Below are 17,810 nucleotides of genomic sequence, written 5' to 3'. Positions count from 1 at the left end.
GGCACCCCAGCTTACCTGGTAACTGGTTGGCCTTTGTGGCTTGTTCTTTGATGCCACCTTCGCCCATGCGACTTGCTCCCACCTTGCAACAACTAAGCTCTTTTCACGTCCAACTCTGATGTTTCCTGCCATCTTTTCTTACGTCAAGGACAGTAACCGGTTGATACATTGAGAAAAACAGCAAAAATGGCCGACGAAGAAAAGGAACGAGCTGAGAAGCTCGCCGCGGCCAAGAAGAGGGTTTGTCTCCCCCCGACAGTGCTGCTACCTCTCCACCCCCGGGTTCTAACTGTTTCCTGTTGTGGTATAGGTCGAGGCAATGAAGAAGAAGGCCAAAAAGACGGGCAAGAAAACAAAGGACACTGGCGACGAGAAAGACACCGCGACTGATACCCCCGCAACTGGGACCCCCGAGCCAACCGCCGATGCTGTTGCTCCCCCTCCTCCTCCTCCTCCCGCGGAAGAAGAGGAAGCTGTTGACAGCGCTGGCTCCCCGACCTTAAGCGCACCACCGTCGTCACTTGCCCAGGCGTCCAAGGCTCGCTCGACGAGTTTCCGACAGGGGTCGATTTCCCTGGGAAGTGGTGCGGGTGGTGCTGGGGGTTTAGGGCCTCTCAGTCCTGGGTTGGGGGGGGAAGGTGGGGAGACGGCGATGGATATCTACCGGAAGCAACAAGCAAAAATTGAGGAACTGGAAAAGGAAAAGGGGAGGTGGGAGAAGGAAGCCAAAGAGTTGGAGAGGAAGTTGGGGAGGGTGGAAGGTGAGCTTGAGGATTTGAGGGAGGCTGAGGGGGGGAAGAATGATGATGGGGAGGCGGAAAAGCTCAAGAATGAAATCGAGGGTTTGAAGAGGCAGAATCAGCAGCTCATGGCGCAGAGGAAGGGGCATGGGGGTGGGGGTGGGAGTATTTCTGTTGCGAGCCCGCCACCAGCTGCTGAGCTGGAGCGGGCGAGGGAGACGATTCAGACGATGGAGCTGGAGATGGGACGGTTGAGGGCGCAGGTGGAGAGGTTGAGCGCGGGGGGTGGGGAGAACGAGCAGGTGGCTGCGTTGGAGGAGAAACTGGGTAGGGCGGAGAGGGCGGCGGGGTTGGCGCAGAGGGAGGTGGGGGATTTGAAGGTTGCGCTCGAGAGGGTGAGTGAGAAGGTTGTCAAGGAGGGTTCGGCTAGGTCGTCGGCTGAGACGAAGGCGAGCCAGTTGGAGAAGGAGGCCAAGGAGGTGAGGGAAGAGAAGGAGAGGTTGGTGAAGAAGGTGGAGGGGTTGGAGAAGAAGGTTGTTACGCTTACTACGTTGCATAAGGAGCACGATGCACGGATGCAGGGGTTGAAGAGGGAGAAGGAGAAATTGGAGAAGGAATTAGGGGAGGTTCAGGGGCAATTGGAGAAGGTGGAGGCGGAGAATTTGAAGCTGAGGAAAAAGGACGCGCAGGAGGGGGGAGGGGATGATGAGGGTGTTGATGAGCTGATTGATGAGGAGAGAGCCCGATTAGAAAGGAGGATCAGGGAGCTGGAGGGGGAGAATGCGGATTTGAGGAGGGGGATTTGGCATGAGAAGAGGAAGGAGATGCAGGTTGGGCCTGAGGGGGAGATGTATGAGAATGTTGACTTGGGGGGAGGGGGACCGGGACAGGGGCACGGGCAGGGGGGTGGGTTTGGGCAGTTGATTAGTAGCGGGTTGAGTGCTCTGACTGGTGGTGGCCATCAACATCATGGGCATCATCACGGACACGGACATCAGGATGATGGGTTTTTGGACGATGATGATGAACTGGAGTTTGATGAGGAGGCGTTTAGGCGGGCGCAGGAGGAGGAGGGGAGGAAGAGGTTGGAGAGGATCAAGGAGATTAAGAGGGGGTTGAAGAATTGGGAGGGGTGGAGGTTGGATTTGGTGGAAAATCGGAGGGGAGGGGGGGAGGGGGTGGGAGTGGGAGAGATATTTGAGGTTTGATTTTCATAAGTGTTCCAGACAGGTGTCTTGTGGAAACTCGAGCAGAATTTCATGGGTTTTTGGTTTTACATGTTGGTTCACGATGGTGACCCTGTGAGATTTCATTTTGAAATTGATGGGGGAAAATGGTCGGATGATAAGACGGCCACCTGCCCAGGGATATCAGGCTAGGGCGCCTTTGGAGTGTGATGTCTACCGAGTCTTATTATGAGGTTTATCAAGCTGTATATGGTTGCTGTGTGGTGTGTTTTGCGGCGACCTTGACAGCTCGGACATGAGCAAGATGTGTGCTGCCATGCCAGATAGATGTCACGTCTTGTAGGTATGTGCAATCACGTCGTACAGGTCAGCGAGAGATTCCAGTATGATACCTATCTGGCTGCCTACAGATAGATCAGGCATCTCCTGGAGGTTGAGGTTGACGTAGGGCGTTGAAGGTGGTTTTTTGCCTGCTCTTGCCTGCTCTTGCCTGCTCTTGCCTGCTTGAGAGGGCTGGGTCAAGTATAAGTACTCTCTTCTTCTTTGCTACAGGCCTCTGATTCTTCTTCCTCTAAACAACCACTTCTCCTCCCTTGGGAAGTCATTCGGCCTTCGTCATGGCTAGATCCGATCAAGGCGTGTCTCTAGGTGATCAACCCACCTCCGGTAACTCCTCGGACAACCAGACTACGACTGCGTCTTCATCTTCCCGCAAGCGACGCCGTGAGGACGAGCCGGTCAGGGAATTTACATGAGATGCTCGTTGATCTTGATCCTGAGTCGCTCTGGTCCGTCGAGCTTTCTTAAAGACACGTCAAGACCAACATCCAGGAGGCTTTCACAGAAGTTCAGAGCAAAGTCCTCTCATCACACTGCGTTCCTTGAGCTGCGGAAAACTCTTGGTCGGATACAGCTCTATTGCGAATCTTGGGGTCCTCGACAATAATATCGAATATGCGAAGGATTTGGCTGAAGATGTCAATCAGTACGAGCGTTCAGGAGAGACTAGGGAATTCCCGACTCTCAAACAGCTGCACAATACTTGGGATATGTGTGCGAAAGCGCTCAAGCAGCTCGAGTCTGATGCAGCCATCGTTTCTGCCGTCATGCTTGGGCTCGAGGGGCCAGGTTCGCCGACCATGGACCACTGGACACGATTCAAAGCAGACAGCCGAGATTGAAAGCCGCGCGGAAGAGGACTGGGATGAGTTGCTACTGCAGGATCCGGAGAGGCTGCTGGCAATGGTGAATCGTTCGCTCTGGAACTACCACATTCACATCGGTCACGTCGCTTCTTTGAATGGCGAGTTTTCGTTTTGCACTGATCAGTGGGATGCTCCGGTATGACGGGCGCATCTGTTGCATTCTGTCTTTGAGCTGGGTAATTAGGGGAGTCGGACGGTTATGGCAGGGTTGATAGCAGAGAGGGCTTTCTATGAGGCTTGGGGATGGGGTGTGCGCTGATTTCGAAAGGGGTAATGAAGAGTAGGACCCCCTGCTGTGTTTGGAGCTTGTGTCTGTGGAAGATAGCGATTGGAGAGGCTGGTTGTAGCTATCTGTCGTGGGTCAAGCCACATCAGAAGATTCCATTGTCATCTCTGCTCTACACAGTGTCACCCAATATCTTATCTGTTAGATTATCTGCGCTCTTGTAGCTAACTGAGATCTCTTGGGGGTCAAAGTTCAGGTGAACCGCAAGATTGGAAGCCTACGGTAGAGATGAGGACCTCTAGAGAAGGTTCTGGTGACGTTTGCCGAAGGGTGCTCCTGCCTTGTTGTGAGGGGAGAAGCTTCGGCAGAGAGGTGGAGGGACAGGTATGAATGCCCCCTTCTTTTCCTGCTTGAGGATTTTGGATTTCTTCTTCTTCCACCCAACAACTTCGTCCTCTACCTCTTCTGAACGGAGTCTCTTGATACCTTCAACCAATTACTTGAGGCCTTCAATCAATCACTGAACGCCTTCGAGCTATCTTCAGACGGCTCGGCCTCACTTACTTGCGCCTTAAGCTATCTTTCCTGTCCTTGCTTCAGCGAATTTCTCGGCTCTCGAATATCATCTTCGACCCCAAGGAGATGTCGACCATCATGAACCCTCAGCCGGACGACTTCGTTGATATCGATTCCAACACCGACTGGATTTGGTTGTTCAATAAAGTAACCAGGTCACGGCAAAACAGCATTCGCTCTTTGGCACATAGTTCCAAGTTGCTGAAGATTTTTGAAGATTTGAACGAGGCGCACCCCCGTCAGCCAACGTCGATGCGGCGGCAAGTGCACAGCTGCGCAGGTGGCATTGAACATGCATGGTGGTGGTCTTGACAGCATTCGGGCTGATGGGGAGTTATCAGACAAAAACGGTGTTTGTTTGGTGGTGGAAAGGGGGTTATCTGTTTTCTCAGAGCATTTCATCTCCTCCTCCATGGATCCAAAAGGGGGGGGGGGGTCTCAAGTGGGAGAGAAATGGTCTCGGAACAGGAGGAAAATGGTGTTTAGACAAGAGGAAAAGGCACTGGGGATCATCAACATGGCTATCAAGTGGTTCTGCTTTGAGGACTTCTGGCATCAAAAATGATGAAAGGGAGCCGGGGAGGAGTCTTCAAGCTGGAGTTGGGATGGTTATGCGCCTCATTTGACACGGTGAAGAAGGGGAGGAAACTGATTTCGGATGGGTATTAGGGGACTCTTATGAGACGTCTCACCCATGGTTCCGTCCTATTTTCCTACTCAGGTAGCGAGGCTCATCAAAAAGTTTCGCTGATTTACATGATTACCAGGTCTCTGAAGAAAGACGTGACAATGCCCAGATGGCTGTCTGTCTACCTACAAAATATCCGACGTGGTATATCGCGCCATCGATGCTACAGTTCTACCTACTCTTATTATCAGCCTAACCCAGCCCACACAAACAAAAAGTCAATCACCGAAACACCCACCCACCCACCATCTATCTACCTAACCGACTCATAAGCAAACACCCACCCAATATATACCTCCCCCGACTCCCACTTCCCCAGCGAAGTAGCTTCATCTCAGTAAATGGAACGAATGTCACAAGGGCGTGGTGAAAAAAAGCAGGGTTGTGGTGGTCGTAGCAAGCAGGAGGTTACAGGCCAGCCAGAACCGGAGACTTTGCTTATATTTTTTTGCGCTCTTATTTACTATTATGTCCTCCCTCCCCCTCACGCTGCGGTAGATATCTTCGACATTTGTGGTTTTGACGGTATGCTACAGTGGAGCGAGGAAAGGAGGTTGATAGAATGAAACAGAGAAAGATGTGATATACAAGTTATATTCTCCTCTTTGGTAGGTAGGTAGGTAGGGTAGATAGGTGGACAGGCAGATGATGTGATATGATATGTGTACATCTCAAATAGACAAACGCCCAAAACACCAATACCTTACTTAGTCCATATGTCCCATGCTCGCTAACATACACCACCCCACCCATCCACTCAATTCCATAAATAATACATTCAAAGAAAAGCACCTGGCGGTGCAATAGGGTATGGTATGCTCATAGGTATATTCGGAAACCCCCCCCAAAAAAAAGTAAAAGAAAAGAAAAGAAAAAGAAAAAAAAAGAAAAAAAAAATCACCTCCTCGGCGGCGCCTTAAAAGCAGTCTTGATCTCCACACTCTCCACCGGACTCCCCGTCGGCGTCGGCGTCCCCTTCCTCTTGGGAGGCACCGCCCCGGCATCAATCCCCAGCCCAACCATCATCACGCTCTCCCTCCCCTTCTTCTGCTGCGGCGGAGGCGGCGGTACATTTATAACTGGACGCTGGGGCTTCTCTAGAGCGGCGGACCAAGGGTTGCCCCTCAGCAGCGGCGTCATCCCCGTTCCTGGAGCTGACACGGCAGACGTTGGGCTTTGACCAAAAGATGTGACGGTGGGAGCTGGGCTGGGAACTTGAGGTTGGGGGTAGGGCTGCGCTTGACCAACGACGCCGTATTCAGCTGGGATGTAGGGCTTGATAGCCGGTAAAAGAGCAGCGGTGCTGCGGATCGAGTCGGCTGATAGGGGGGACTTGAAGTCTGAGGGGGAGTAGTAGACTTTTTCGGAGGAGGCTGTGTACGCCTGGGGAGGAGAGGCGGGGGGAAGGGTGGTGGTGATTTGGTGGAGGGGCATGCCCATCTTGTGGGCAGCAATGGCGATGGAATCGTCTTGTTGTTTCTGTTGCACACTGTAACGGTTTTCTTTGGTGGGGTAGGAAGAGATGGCGTCGATGCCGCCCATGGGGGGCTTGTAGATAGATGACCTCTGGAGTTGGGTGTCCGTTGGGCTCTGCTCGGTGGCAGGGGAGATGCCCTCTTCCGCTCCAGGCCAGAAGCGAGGGGACATCATGTGTGTCTGGCATTGGAAGGAGATAGATGACTGGGGACGGTGGCCATGACCGCCGACACCAAAGTTGCTGTAGAAGTCGGCTTCGGCGCTGGCACGTCTGGTCTTGTTCTTCCTCTTGCGAAGGCAGACGAAAGCGAAGCCTCCGCCAACTAGAAGCAACAACACCGCTCCAGCCACGATACCAATGATGGTGGTTGTGCCAACGGCCGGCGCGCTGTCGCCATCGTCCTTGGGTGCTGATGGATCGACAAGTGTGATTCGGTTGTTAGAGAACACAGTCTCGTTGAGGCCAAGAGGCACACCCGGTGCCGGTTGCTGGGCACATCCGGCCTCCATCGCCTTGAAGTAGTTGGTCAGGTAGTTTGTCGAGCCATGGGGGGCAACACAAGACAAGCAGCCTTCATAATGGGAAAGGTCGTTGGCACCTCCTGCGCCGGCTTTGCAGTACGAGTACGCCGTCATGTTCTTTTGGTCGAGAAGACCGTGTTCGACGCCGTCTCGTAATGGTCCACAGGCCTTGGTTGTGGTGCAAACATCTAGCCCGATACTTGTCCCATTGGGATACCCAAAAACGCAGAATGCAGCAGCATATCGAAGGTTATCTGGGACACACTGTTAGTGAGAACGCTCTTCCATATACAGAATCAGGGATGACTAACACAAGAACCACATGGTGTCGCTCTCCCCACCTTGCGAAAAGGTGCTCGTCTCTAGACATGACATGCATGTCTGCCACTTTTGTCCCTTTGCCGACGAAAACTTGTTGTCCTCGCAAACAACATCTGAATTTCTTGTGTGTGACGAATTGGGATCTGAGGCATCGAGGTCATCTGAATCTAGGCATTTCGAGGCGCATGGCGAGTTTGGTGTTACTTGGAGGGCCGACACAAGCTGTGGGATAAGGAGAACAACCGGTAGGAGAAGCATTGTAAAGCGGTAAAGAACCAGGATCCAGCCTGGGAGAATTAGGTAAATTAACTATATGATGAAAAGGGCGGACTGAAGAAGAAAGAAGGGTGGTTGTCGATGGGACCAAACGAGCGAGAGTGGCAACAAGAACCCAAGAACATGGAGGAGGTGGATTCACTCCAGTACAAGTATCGATTCTGGAGCCGCCGTCAAGGGGAATGTGGACGTGACGGGGGCCAGAACAGGCAAGTGGGGAGGCATTCAGATGGTGTGCCAACCTGCATTGAGGGTGTGATGGGAGCTGATAGTCTTGTCAATGTGCCGCTGGTGAACCCCCGGCCAGGTCCCTATGCCAGCCAGTCCAATCAGGGCTGACAGTCGGCAGATGGACCGTACCTAAGCTCGTCTGGTCGGCAGCAACGCTCTCGGACGGATTGGCCAATGGAGATGTGCATGCTGCAGTCAATTCTTAGAAACCATCATCAACCCAAAACCGTTGTGTCGTTGCACTGTTGATGGAGGAGAAGTGGTGTGTGGTGGTGTGTTGACAGAAGGAGATGGTTTCCATCGTCAGTGTTCCTCTCTTCCCAGCACTTGGCTCGTCCATCCAGCCTTGCAGCGTGGCGGTAATGGTGACAGTGATGGTGAGTGACCGTGACGGTGATGGTCTTCAAGACATATTGGAAAATACCCAAACCCGGCATTCTGAAATCGTCAATATCTGCGGCCGCAGCGCTTCGCCCGCTGCCCAGGCCCATGCCGAGTGTCGGCGAGGTTCAGGTTCAGAGTGAGAAATCTGGGAAAGGGTGTCTTGGCGGGCGCTTGGAGATCACCAAGATCATGGGCTAATCCCCTTTGGGAATGGGGGGTTGGAAGCTTAAACGAACATCCGGCGCTGCCCAAAGCTCATTCGCTTCTTGCACCAACTGCACCTGCACGACACTGGGAGGATCACATACCTGCTGTGACTTTACAGCGCCGTTTACCCGCTGCGAGCGCTCTTCCCGTCGCTGTGATCTCTTGTCTTTTTCTGCGAGTCTCGCGCTCGGATCTCAACTCGAGGGATCCAGCTATCGCCCTCAAACAGACTCTTTTCCATCTTCCCGTCCATCTCGTCCCGTGACGCAGACACAGCAACCAAGACAGTCAAGAGATGGATGGTGGTGCCAGCGTGGGGCATCGACGATCCTATAGAGCACAGACTAACCGAGGGCTCCTCAGCTCTGGTACTGCTTCTATTTCCATCACCACAGCCTCTATCTTTGTCTTCTTCGAGTTGCCTCACAACGATGCCAATTCCTGAAGCTTCGTTACCAAGTCTTCGAAAACATGACTTGTCTCAAAAACACCATCTTGCAACTTGTAACTGAAGACGCACGTAAAGAGCAAGATCACAGCGGATTCCCCTTTCCAGGGGGTGGTGGGCGGCTCCCCATATGGCCATGGAGGTGCGGCATGGCCGTTATATCGGCCACTTTATAGGCCACCACCCACAGATCTCGAGACCCAATCTTGAGACCAGACGACCATCTCGTCTGCGGATCTGGTTCGTCCCATCTGGAGGGTTGTGCGTTTCGTCTCTGCTACCACTTGTTGAGCCGTGCATGGATTGTTTGAAGAAGCTCTTCAGCATGGCAAAGAAAGCGACTTCAAGTATGAAAATCGTATTACACATTAATTCATCTATGTACGCCTTTTGATATCCATCCCGCCATATCTCTTCGTCTCGCTTACTATAGCACTGTCCCCATCTCGAACCACCATCCAACCATGTGCTTTCATATCCATCATGAGATCTCTCCTTACCTCATACCCAAACTCATATCCCTGTATCCCTCACGAAAGCCCAATACTAACATCAACCCCGAACAAACACCTCCCCTCCCCACAGTTCCCATGAAAAACAATACTCGTCCTGTTCCCCCCACCGTCCTCATCCACCCTCCCCACCGCGCTCGCACCCCCCGGCGCGACAACCCCCAACCCATCCCCCGTAGCAACCAAACTCCCCTTACTCGCCCTCTTGTACACCCCCGTTACCTCCCCGCTCGTGGCATAATTCACCGAGTACCCCTCCTCGCTCCAACAATGATTACTATAAAAAAGCACATACGTCCCCGTCCCCCAGTCAAACCACAAATCCGGCGCCTCCACCAACGGCCCATCCTCCTCCGTCCGATCCAGTATTGTGACCCTCTCCCCAACGAAAGTGATCCCATCATCCGCCACCCGCTGCAATACTATCGGGGTCGGAACCTGAGGAGCAACACTGTTCCCACACGAACCCCCATTCCCGAGGGAGTTCCCATCAACCTTGTAGACCAGATACCGTTTCCCTGTCAGGGGGTCCAGGAACCCGGCCGGGTCGATCGCCCCGCCTTGGGAAAGGGGACAAGCGATTGGCTGGGATAGGGGTGTGTACGGACCTGTGACGGAGGAGGTTGACTTGGCGGCGCCGATGCAGTGGTATGCGCTGTTGTTGCCGGAGAGCTGGCCAGAGTAGTACATCACGTAGGAGTTGTCTGATAGCCGGACCACCGAGGGGGCCCAGGTCAAAGAGCCGGGGCCCGAGGTCCAGGAGCCCGGGTTGGGGAGGGGGTCGATGTCGAGGTAGGTCCACGGTCCCAACGGGGAAGGGGCGGAGGCGACTTGGATGTTTTTTGGGGAGGGGCCGGTGAGGAGGGAGGTGGCGAAGGCGTAGTAGGTTCCTGAGGAGTCGTGGAGGATGGAGGGGTCCTAGGAGGGGGTTAGGATGGTCTACCTACCTATAGAAGAACAGGGGGTTCAACTTACGGGAAAATCACGGTTTAATAACGGGGATGCGGTCGCGGTGACGAGGGGGAGAAGCGAGAGGTGGAGGAGGAGGAGGAGGAGGAGGAGGGTAACGAGCGTGGGGAGCATGATGCTCTTGTTTGTTTACCCTCTAGAAACCTAATAAAAGAGGTGTGTGGCGAAAAAGAGTTGAGTTCGGACCCAAACCGGTTGATGGCTGGCTATAGTTCAAGCAGAGCAGCCGTCTCTCAGCTCTCCCGATAGAGGAGGCCTAGCAATCAGACAAGATCGTCAGAAGCCGACAGCGAGGAAAGAAAACAATATCCAAAAGTCTCAAGAAACAAGAGAGAAATTCTTAAAAGATTGACATCATTACAAAACCCTCTCCCTATCCTCTCGTAAAAGTCTGCGCAGCCGCACAGAGGGTCTTTGTCACTTGATGCCTGTGTCAAGAAAAAAAAAAAAAAAAAAAAAAAAAAAAAAAAGAGGCTGGAAAGGGGTGGTGATTGTTTGTCAGTAAGAATCGGAGGTCAAAGCAAGAAAAGCCAGGTGCCAGAAAAGTAGGTAAGGTATCTTGATAAGATCAAAGTCCTTTCAGAAGGACAAGAACTTCCATTGTTCTTCTTCTGTTTGCTTGCCCAATCTGGACTGTATCTACTGTCCGAATCGTGTTGGGGATTGCGTATATGCGCGCTAGGGAGCTGCAACTTACCAAAGTGAGAAGCTGTACTCTTCGGCAACCGCACAGATGGGGACGGTTGAGATGAGGAAGCGTCTGTCGTGTCGTAGTCGCCCAATCGATTGTGCAGGATCTTCAGTGCTCAGTGAAAATCCCTCTTCACTGGAAAAAATGCCATCAAGCCTCTGTAAGCCTGGAAAGCATAGTACTTCATGACCTTTCCCTCAAGCTCAAGAATACCACTCCCCCAATGATCCAGACTTTACACCAAAAACCCACTAACAACCCCATAGCTCGTGCTGATCTCAACACCATTGCCCTCCCCTAATCAACCTAGCTCACCCGTCGTCAACTGCACAGCTCGGTCGGCTCACGCCTCATGAGCATTGTGACGCCTCCAAAGTCAAAAAGACCCATTGGCGTGATGCCGTGATGAAACCCCGATCTCTCTTTCCGAATCCCAGCGGGCATGTAAAAGTTGCCGAACCAGAAGTTGACATGTTGAGCTAAAGAGCTCAACATATAGACTGAAGACCTCCCAAAGACAAAAAGTCAAACATGGCTTGGGAAGTGAAAATGCCCAAAAGGAAAACAGTGCGGTTTGTGTGGATCGAACACACGACCTTCAGATTGTCTTTCTGATACCAAATTTCTCGGGATATCATTTTAACCGATGAAAATGAAGTTTTGACTTCAGTCTGACGCTCTCCCAACTGAGCTAAACCCGCTGTTTATTTGATGTTCCGTCAAGCCGCATTCAAAGTATATGAAGCTATTCTCAATTCATAGTCAACAATCGTAAATCATGTGGCTGCAAATCTCCAAGGAGATATTCAGCATGGAGCATACAAAATCATGGTTATGCTTGGAGTTGAGAACTTCAAGGTGTTGGAGATGCTGTCAAGACACCACGAAACAATTACTCACGTCAAAGCCACAACCATTCCCATCACACCCAAAATATATCGTACAACTCTCCATTCTTACTACATACAGCTATATAAACATCCACCGCCACCCCCGACACAAAACTCGCAAAGCTCCAGGTATAATGCATAACGTGCTACCCCAACAAGCTGTATGCCATGATAATCAGACAGGACAAAAACTCCCAGAACGCCCTCCGATTTTTCCCTTGACCAGCCCCCAAATAAAAACGCCCAGAGGTTGTGTGTGCAAACCGACAGAGAAAAAAAGAAGATCAGAGCATCTCAAAAATCCATTACTCGCTATCCTCAGCATCCTTCTTGGACTTCTTCTCCTTCTTTTCCTTCTTGGCCTTCTTGCGCTCCGCCTTCTCCTCGGCGGTCTCGCCCTCGTGCTTGCTCTTGCGCTTCTTTTCCTTCTCCTCCCTAACAGGAGAGGAAGCGGCGGGAGCGGCAGCGGGCTCAGCAGCCTTGACAGGGGTGGGAGGGACAGCAGCCTCCTGGGCGGCAGCCTCAGCGCTCTGCTGGGACTCAGAGTAATCCTGGTAGCTGGCCTTCCAGGCGGCGGGGGTGTTCTCATTGGCGCGGCCATACTTGTCAAGCTTGCCATCGGACTTCAACTTCTTCTTCTCAATGGCAGTAGGGCCGAGACCCCAGCGGCGGGGGTAAAGGTCGCGCTCCATGATGCAGCGCTTGACCTTGGCAACGACGCCGTGGTCGCAGGTCGACATCTCGACAGTGCTCATCTGCGCAATACCAATAGCAATAGCCTCACCCTTGGTGGTGATGAGAACAACCTCCTCGTGCACATCAATGTCCTTGGAGTATCTCAACAGACCGGGCAACGTGAGCTTGGCACCGTAGCAGATGGCGTTGACAGCGGTATCCTTAACAACGAGACGCTTGTAAGTGCACAAGAGAGTCTCCAGGGGGTGGATGACCTTGCGAAGGAGGGTTTCGTCACCGCCGTTGTCGTAGGCCCACTGGGCATCGAGAACATCGTGAAGCGTGACAAGCTTGCCATCGTCCTCAGACATGACACCGGAGCGGACACGGCGAAGCTCCTGCATGTGAGCGCCAACACCGAGGAGAAGACCAAGGTGAACGCAGAGAGTACGAATGTAGGTGCCGGCCTCGCAAGACACCCAGAAGACACCAAGGTGGCGGTCATTGTCGAACTCAATGAGCTTGCTCTCGTGGATGGTACGGATACGGAGCTGACGCTTGACGGCCGAAATAAGAGGGGGCCGCTGGAAAAGAGCACCAGTGAGGGTCTCGAGGGCCTGAGCGAAGGCAGCCTCGCCACCAGGGACCTTGTCGTGGAGACGGATCACGCAAACGTACTCCTTACCAGCGCCCTGCTGGGCCTTGACGAGACGAGTAGCGCGATCAACGCAGACAACTGTTTTCCCACCATGTTAGTAACTTTGGCCCCACCGATGCAATCGCACAGGGCTTTTTTCTCCAACTTACTCAAGCAGCCAGTGACCTTGGGATCAAGGGTACCAGAGTGACCAGTCTTCTCAACGCTACGACATATTTTCCATTAGCCGCTTTTCCCAACCATCTCTCTTCTCGATTTGACACACGACGTACCGAAGCATGCGCTTGAGCCAGGCGACAACCTCGTGGGAGGAAGGGTTGGAAGGCTTGTCAAGGTTGATAACACCGCTGGAGATGTAGGACTTGATATCACGCTTGTGGGGGGCACAACCATAGGGGATGGGGGTCCAATGGTTGGTGCGGACGAGCATGTCGTTGTAGCCCTTCAGAAGGAGGGGGAGCTCATTGTCGTTCACAGGGGGAGCGGGAGCCGACGAGGGCATGATGACATCCTTGGAGACGGACATCGTAAATGATATCGCAATTCGATATATTCAACTCGCGATTGGTCTTGTTGTTGTTGTTTTTGTTGTTGTTGGTGACGAAGTAGCGGGGGACTAATGTCAGTCGGGTATCTGTTTTCTCGACGCGCTGGATTTGCGACTTGGGGACAGGTGAATTGAGAAAATGAAAACAGTGGTGATATGGGTGGTCCGTGAATAAAAGGGCTCACGATTCGGACGGCTGTCTGGTAGAGGGAGGGTCTTCAGGAGCCGCACGATTTGTCCACCGTGGTGTTGGTCGAGATGAAGCGATCGAGAGAAAGCAAGCAGCTCAGAGTGAAGCTCTCCAAAATTTTTCTTACGAAGGCCAAAAAAGATAATGTGGGGAACTGTCTGGCTTGGCGGGAGAGCGCTAACTTGATGAGGCATGGCGTGGCTTCGAGCCCTGTTATCGTGAGTAGATATGCAGATATCCGGTGTTGAGAGAAGCTCGGGCCCATCAATTGTCACTGTTGTTAGACATTAGCCAGCGACTCGACAATGGAATCCAGCATCTGGAGCATGGCCTTGTCTTGACACCCCCTGAAGACCTCTGTGTGACTACCAGTCTAATCACATCCTGTGGGTGCATGAAGATGGGCAGTTTGGTTGAGAAGTGGCAACTGCGATGTGATAATATCGTGGCTAAACTCTACAGAGAGCATCATCTGGAGCACTTTCATAATACCTGGGAGTATCTCCTGTCTACTCATCCCAGGGAAGAGGTACCGAACCCTTTCTCGCAAATATATACCCATATCCAACCTTATACACTATCCAAGACCCCAACAAAAAACCCGTCATCTCAAAACCTAACTCCAAATGCACCCTGTCATCTCAGGGGGCGGGTATTATAGTTCAAAGCAGTTCAAAACCAAAACCAACAAAAACACCCCCATCTCTCCATCATGAGACAGGCACACTCTGCAACCCCAGCCCCGTCGCCCCCTTATCCCCCGACCCAGGCCGACTCCCATGTGCTCTCCCATAACCAGGGTGGTGCAGCACCGGTGCCTGTGGTGGGCTCGGCATCTGATAATAAGGATTATTACTCCCATGCACCATCCCCTCCCCACCGTGCCCATTATACGGACTCTCGACCTCCTTCAACTCATACACCTCATCCCTCTGCTTCCCCTTGTCCTCCACCGGGTACCCATACCGATCATTATTCATCGTCCCATTGGACGGCTTGCTCCTCAAGCTCGCCTCATCCCCTCCCAGCGCAAGCCCGATAGCAATCTCATTCTGTCGCTTCTCGTGCTGCGTATACGTCTGCATAACCATCTTCTCCTGCCCAACCGAAGGCCACTGTGTAAAAGCCGGTGGCGGGGACCCGTGCGCAGGTGACTGCTGCTGTAATAACTGATCCAGTCGTTGGCTGTGCATCTGCTGTGGTGACAACGACGGCCAGTTTGCCGCTACCGTCGCCGACCCTCCTGGTCCAGAAACGGGGCTGTTGTAGGTGCTCGTGTATGGCGAGATATATCGCGGTAGTGTTCGTTCCGTCGCCTCGGTGGCTGCAGAGACAGGACTCTCATTCTCCCACCCCCTAAGTGGTCGCTGACTAACCGGTGTCTCAAACATGTCACCTCCTCCGCCACCATACCTGTGGTTTGCTTGCGCGTGGCGCTTTTCCAGCTCCCTTAAAAAAGCCCGTCTTCTTCTCTTGCCATTGCAGACAATGAAGAAGCCGGCCAGAACAAGAAGAAGCGCAATGCCACCAAAGGCGATGCCCACCCTAGCGCCGAGGGAGACAGGACCATAATCTGGTGTTGGGACGCCGACGAGGGTGGTTTCTGGTGGAACGATGGTGACGGTGTTTTCACCAAAGACTTCGCCTTGGATGGCGATGGTATATCCTGGATCTGGTTTTTGTTCGCAAGCAGCCTCGAGGATCCAGAGGTAGTTGTTGAGGAAGAGGCCGCGACCTCGCTGTTCACCAGCTAGGCATGGTGAGCATCGAGGAATAAAGTTCTCTTCCCATAGGTCACAAAAGCCGTGTGGGGTTCGACCGGAAGTGTCATTCCTGCGAAACTCCACGGCATCTTCCAGCGGACCGCATGCTGTCCTGAGGCGCTGTCAGCACGGAGGCATACGGGAGGATTGCGGCGTGGCTGCCGGGCAAAGCCCAGGCAGACTTAGGGGGGAGGGGGGTTGTTGACTTACGATCCGGTGCATGGTGTGCTGTCGCCACTATGCCATAGGCAGGTGTCCATGGCAAATCGAAGGTTGTCTAAGATTTGTCAATATCAGTCTTGCCATATAGGCATGTTGGGGAGAAGGAAACCGGAGGAGACGTACAAAGCAAAGCAGCCTGATCCGACATGGTCCCAGATGTGTAGTTGCTCCTCAGCTGACAATTGATGCAGTTCTCCCATACTATCCCAGCCGCTGTCTTCCCTATGCTGCTCCTATCACAAACAATCTCATCCCGCGCCGTGTGGTCCTGCTGGTTGCTGCAGTGCTTCTCGCATGGTGATCCAGGTGTGCCCAGCAGAGCGTTGGCGGCCAGCGGTGAGGTCGTTACTGTCACCAGAGCCGCGAGGGCAAGGCGAGCAGCAGTGGACGGCATCCTGCCTCAGGTAGCCCTCCTCCACGCGCACGGTTGGAGGAGCAGTGGGGATGATCTCTGAACTGTGGTGATGTGTGGCGTCTGAGTTTATGTGGTTTGGTTGCAGTTGCAGAAATGAACCGCTCGCTGGGTTCTGCCGTCTTTCGTCCGTCGTTATTCCTGTCGGGTACTGGGTATTATGCGGTGCTGTGCGGGGAGGATGCAGCAGCAGCTAGGAACGGGAAGAATAGACGTTTATTGCCGTCCAGATTTTCTGTGTGACATTCAGACCTGCCTCTCTTCTTTCCTGGTGGCACGATGACGGTATTATATTATAGAGTAAAACAGAGGAGAAACGCGCTTCGATCTTCGGGATGTCAGGTTAAGCGCGCACTTTTGTCTGGATGGGTCCCTGGAGAAAAAGAGACTGGAAGCTTGTGCTTTTGCAGATGTGACAGTGACGAGACTTGGATTGTTGTTGGTGAAGGGAAACAACAGCACAAACACAGACAACAGCCACCGAGCTGGACACACCTCCCACTCATCATACTCAGCCGTCAACCACCTCCGGGGTCCTGTTCAACGCATTAAAAGGGTGGCCCATGGTGGCGGGCGGGGGTTCAACCTCTATGGTTGGTGTGATTGGGGGTTGTCTTGCACCGTTTGAAAATGCTCACAGAGTGATCGTCACTCTCTCAGAGATGCCAAAGCCGCTGTGCCGTCCCAAGGTCGCACGCTAGCAATGCATGTGCTCAGCAGCATTGACCATTCACAGCCCAGAAGTGGTCACTGCCCATGCAAGGGCCCCTGCGAGTTCAACCAACCCGCCCGTCGTGATTGGCAAACCGCTCTTTTACCCGTGGCCCACTCTTTTCCCGATAGGGAACCAGCTGAAAGTTCTCTCGATAAACTTTGGCCCCCAAGAACCCAACCATCTCTCTCACACATTCTCTCAATCCGGTGAGCACTTCACCACCAATCCACTTGGCCATCCATTCACCCACTGGCAGGCCCGCATCTTTCGGGCCCAGCAACATGACATCAACTGACACCTGCTGTGTTGTGCTGGTAATGACAATCTGTGTCTCCGTCTCCTCTTGTGCATCATCTCACCTTTCCCTACAGTACCTATCCCACCCCCACCAAAGCAAGCCATTCATCATCCGCAGCTCCATCATCATGCATGCAGCGCATCAACCACGGCACACTGTCACATAGATTGATTTTCCTTGGTTATCCATCTGTTGGTTCCCCCCTCACCAATCCCCCATCCCGCCCAATAGAACATGGACCACCTTGGGGAAATTCCCAATCAAAGCGGCAAAACCAAACTGTCGGGTTTCCCCCCCCTTTTCTTCTCGCTGTCGAACTTCCGTCTGTGCTCTTTTCAGGGGAAAACGAGGCTGGATTTCTGTGTGATGGCTGTGACGGTGACGGTCATGAGACAGATCAGACAAATGAGGGGATGGCGCTTGAAAGCGACACAATACATTCCCATAACTACAGCACAATGCAGTGTGAAGGTCTGTACATTAGGTAGGTGAGAATGTTGAGAGATCTCGGCAGTTTCGGCCTGCCTTGGTGATACTTAGTCCTCATGTCAGCGGTCAAGTAAACAAGATCTTGGTTTGTCAACAACCGCTCAAGACCAGATAGGTATTGTATGCAACAAGATCACTGGACGCTGCTTGCTTCAAAAACTGCCGAACATTACTTGGTCTCGGTGCGGTTGGCTGTTTACACTTATCGCTCTTTCTCCCACGTTGATGATAAGACCTGGTTGGTTGGTATCCGATGTACCTATGATGTACTTGCCAACCTACATAGCAAGCC

At 52.9% G+C, this 17,810-nt stretch overlaps 6 protein-coding genes and 1 non-coding gene across 7 annotated transcripts; 1 reads left to right on the top strand and 6 right to left on the bottom strand.

The window, feature by feature from the left end:
• Nucleotides 1-63: 63 nt before the first annotated feature.
• On the top strand, nt 64-1,948 carry QC761_202935 (uncharacterized protein; the record flags this gene model as incomplete). The annotated part of the gene is made up of 2 exons (XM_062876019.1): nt 64-240; nt 311-1,948. Exons 1-2 carry the CDS (start codon nt 187-189, stop codon nt 1,946-1,948), a joined length of 1,692 nt encoding a protein of 563 aa, XP_062734573.1. The 5' UTR covers nt 64-186.
• Nucleotides 1,949-5,519: 3,571 nt separating this feature from the next.
• On the bottom strand, nt 5,520-7,199 carry QC761_202930 (uncharacterized protein; the record flags this gene model as incomplete). Its single annotated transcript, XM_062876018.1, has 2 exons — nt 5,520-6,874; nt 6,932-7,199. The coding sequence occupies 2 exons, from the start codon at nt 7,197-7,199 to the stop codon at nt 5,520-5,522; spliced, it is 1,623 nt and encodes a 540-aa protein (XP_062734572.1).
• Nucleotides 7,200-8,837: 1,638 nt separating this feature from the next.
• On the bottom strand, nt 8,838-10,082 carry QC761_202920 (uncharacterized protein; the record flags this gene model as incomplete). Its single annotated transcript, XM_062876017.1, has 2 exons — nt 8,838-9,917; nt 9,975-10,082. The coding sequence occupies 2 exons, from the start codon at nt 10,080-10,082 to the stop codon at nt 9,018-9,020; spliced, it is 1,008 nt and encodes a 335-aa protein (XP_062734571.1). The 3' UTR covers nt 8,838-9,017.
• Nucleotides 10,083-10,181: 99 nt separating this feature from the next.
• On the bottom strand, nt 10,182-10,947 carry QC761_0034130 (uncharacterized protein; the record flags this gene model as incomplete). The annotated part of the gene is made up of 3 exons (XM_062872298.1): nt 10,182-10,224; nt 10,666-10,817; nt 10,912-10,947. The coding sequence occupies 3 exons, from the start codon at nt 10,945-10,947 to the stop codon at nt 10,182-10,184; spliced, it is 231 nt and encodes a 76-aa protein (XP_062734570.1).
• A 280-nt stretch (nt 10,948-11,227) lies between these two features.
• On the bottom strand, nt 11,228-11,360 carry QC761_0034120. The gene has a single exon. It is a non-coding gene; the product is annotated as a tRNA-Phe (tRNA).
• Nucleotides 11,361-11,576: 216 nt separating this feature from the next.
• CBF5 (centromere/microtubule-binding protein cbf5) lies at nt 11,577-13,742 on the bottom strand. Its single transcript, XM_062876016.1, has 3 exons — nt 13,155-13,742; nt 13,032-13,087; nt 11,577-12,960 (listed from the first exon to the last, which is right to left on the bottom strand). Exons 1-3 carry the CDS (start codon nt 13,406-13,408, stop codon nt 11,855-11,857), a joined length of 1,416 nt encoding a protein of 471 aa, XP_062734569.1. The 5' UTR covers nt 13,409-13,742; the 3' UTR covers nt 11,577-11,854.
• Nucleotides 13,743-14,022: 280 nt separating this feature from the next.
• QC761_202900 (uncharacterized protein) lies at nt 14,023-16,646 on the bottom strand. Its single transcript, XM_062876015.1, has 3 exons — nt 15,728-16,646; nt 15,593-15,659; nt 14,023-15,494 (listed from the first exon to the last, which is right to left on the bottom strand). Exons 1-3 carry the CDS (start codon nt 15,996-15,998, stop codon nt 14,330-14,332), a joined length of 1,503 nt encoding a protein of 500 aa, XP_062734568.1. The 5' UTR covers nt 15,999-16,646; the 3' UTR covers nt 14,023-14,329.
• Nucleotides 16,647-17,810: the final 1,164 nt, after the last annotated feature.

Source organism: Podospora bellae-mahoneyi, chromosome 2, assembly GCF_035222275.1.
Source record: "Podospora bellae-mahoneyi strain CBS 112042 chromosome 2, whole genome shotgun sequence".
Taxonomy (NCBI): Eukaryota; Fungi; Ascomycota; class Sordariomycetes; order Sordariales; family Podosporaceae; genus Podospora; species Podospora bellae-mahoneyi.
This window is presented reverse-complemented; position numbering and strand designations above follow the sequence as displayed.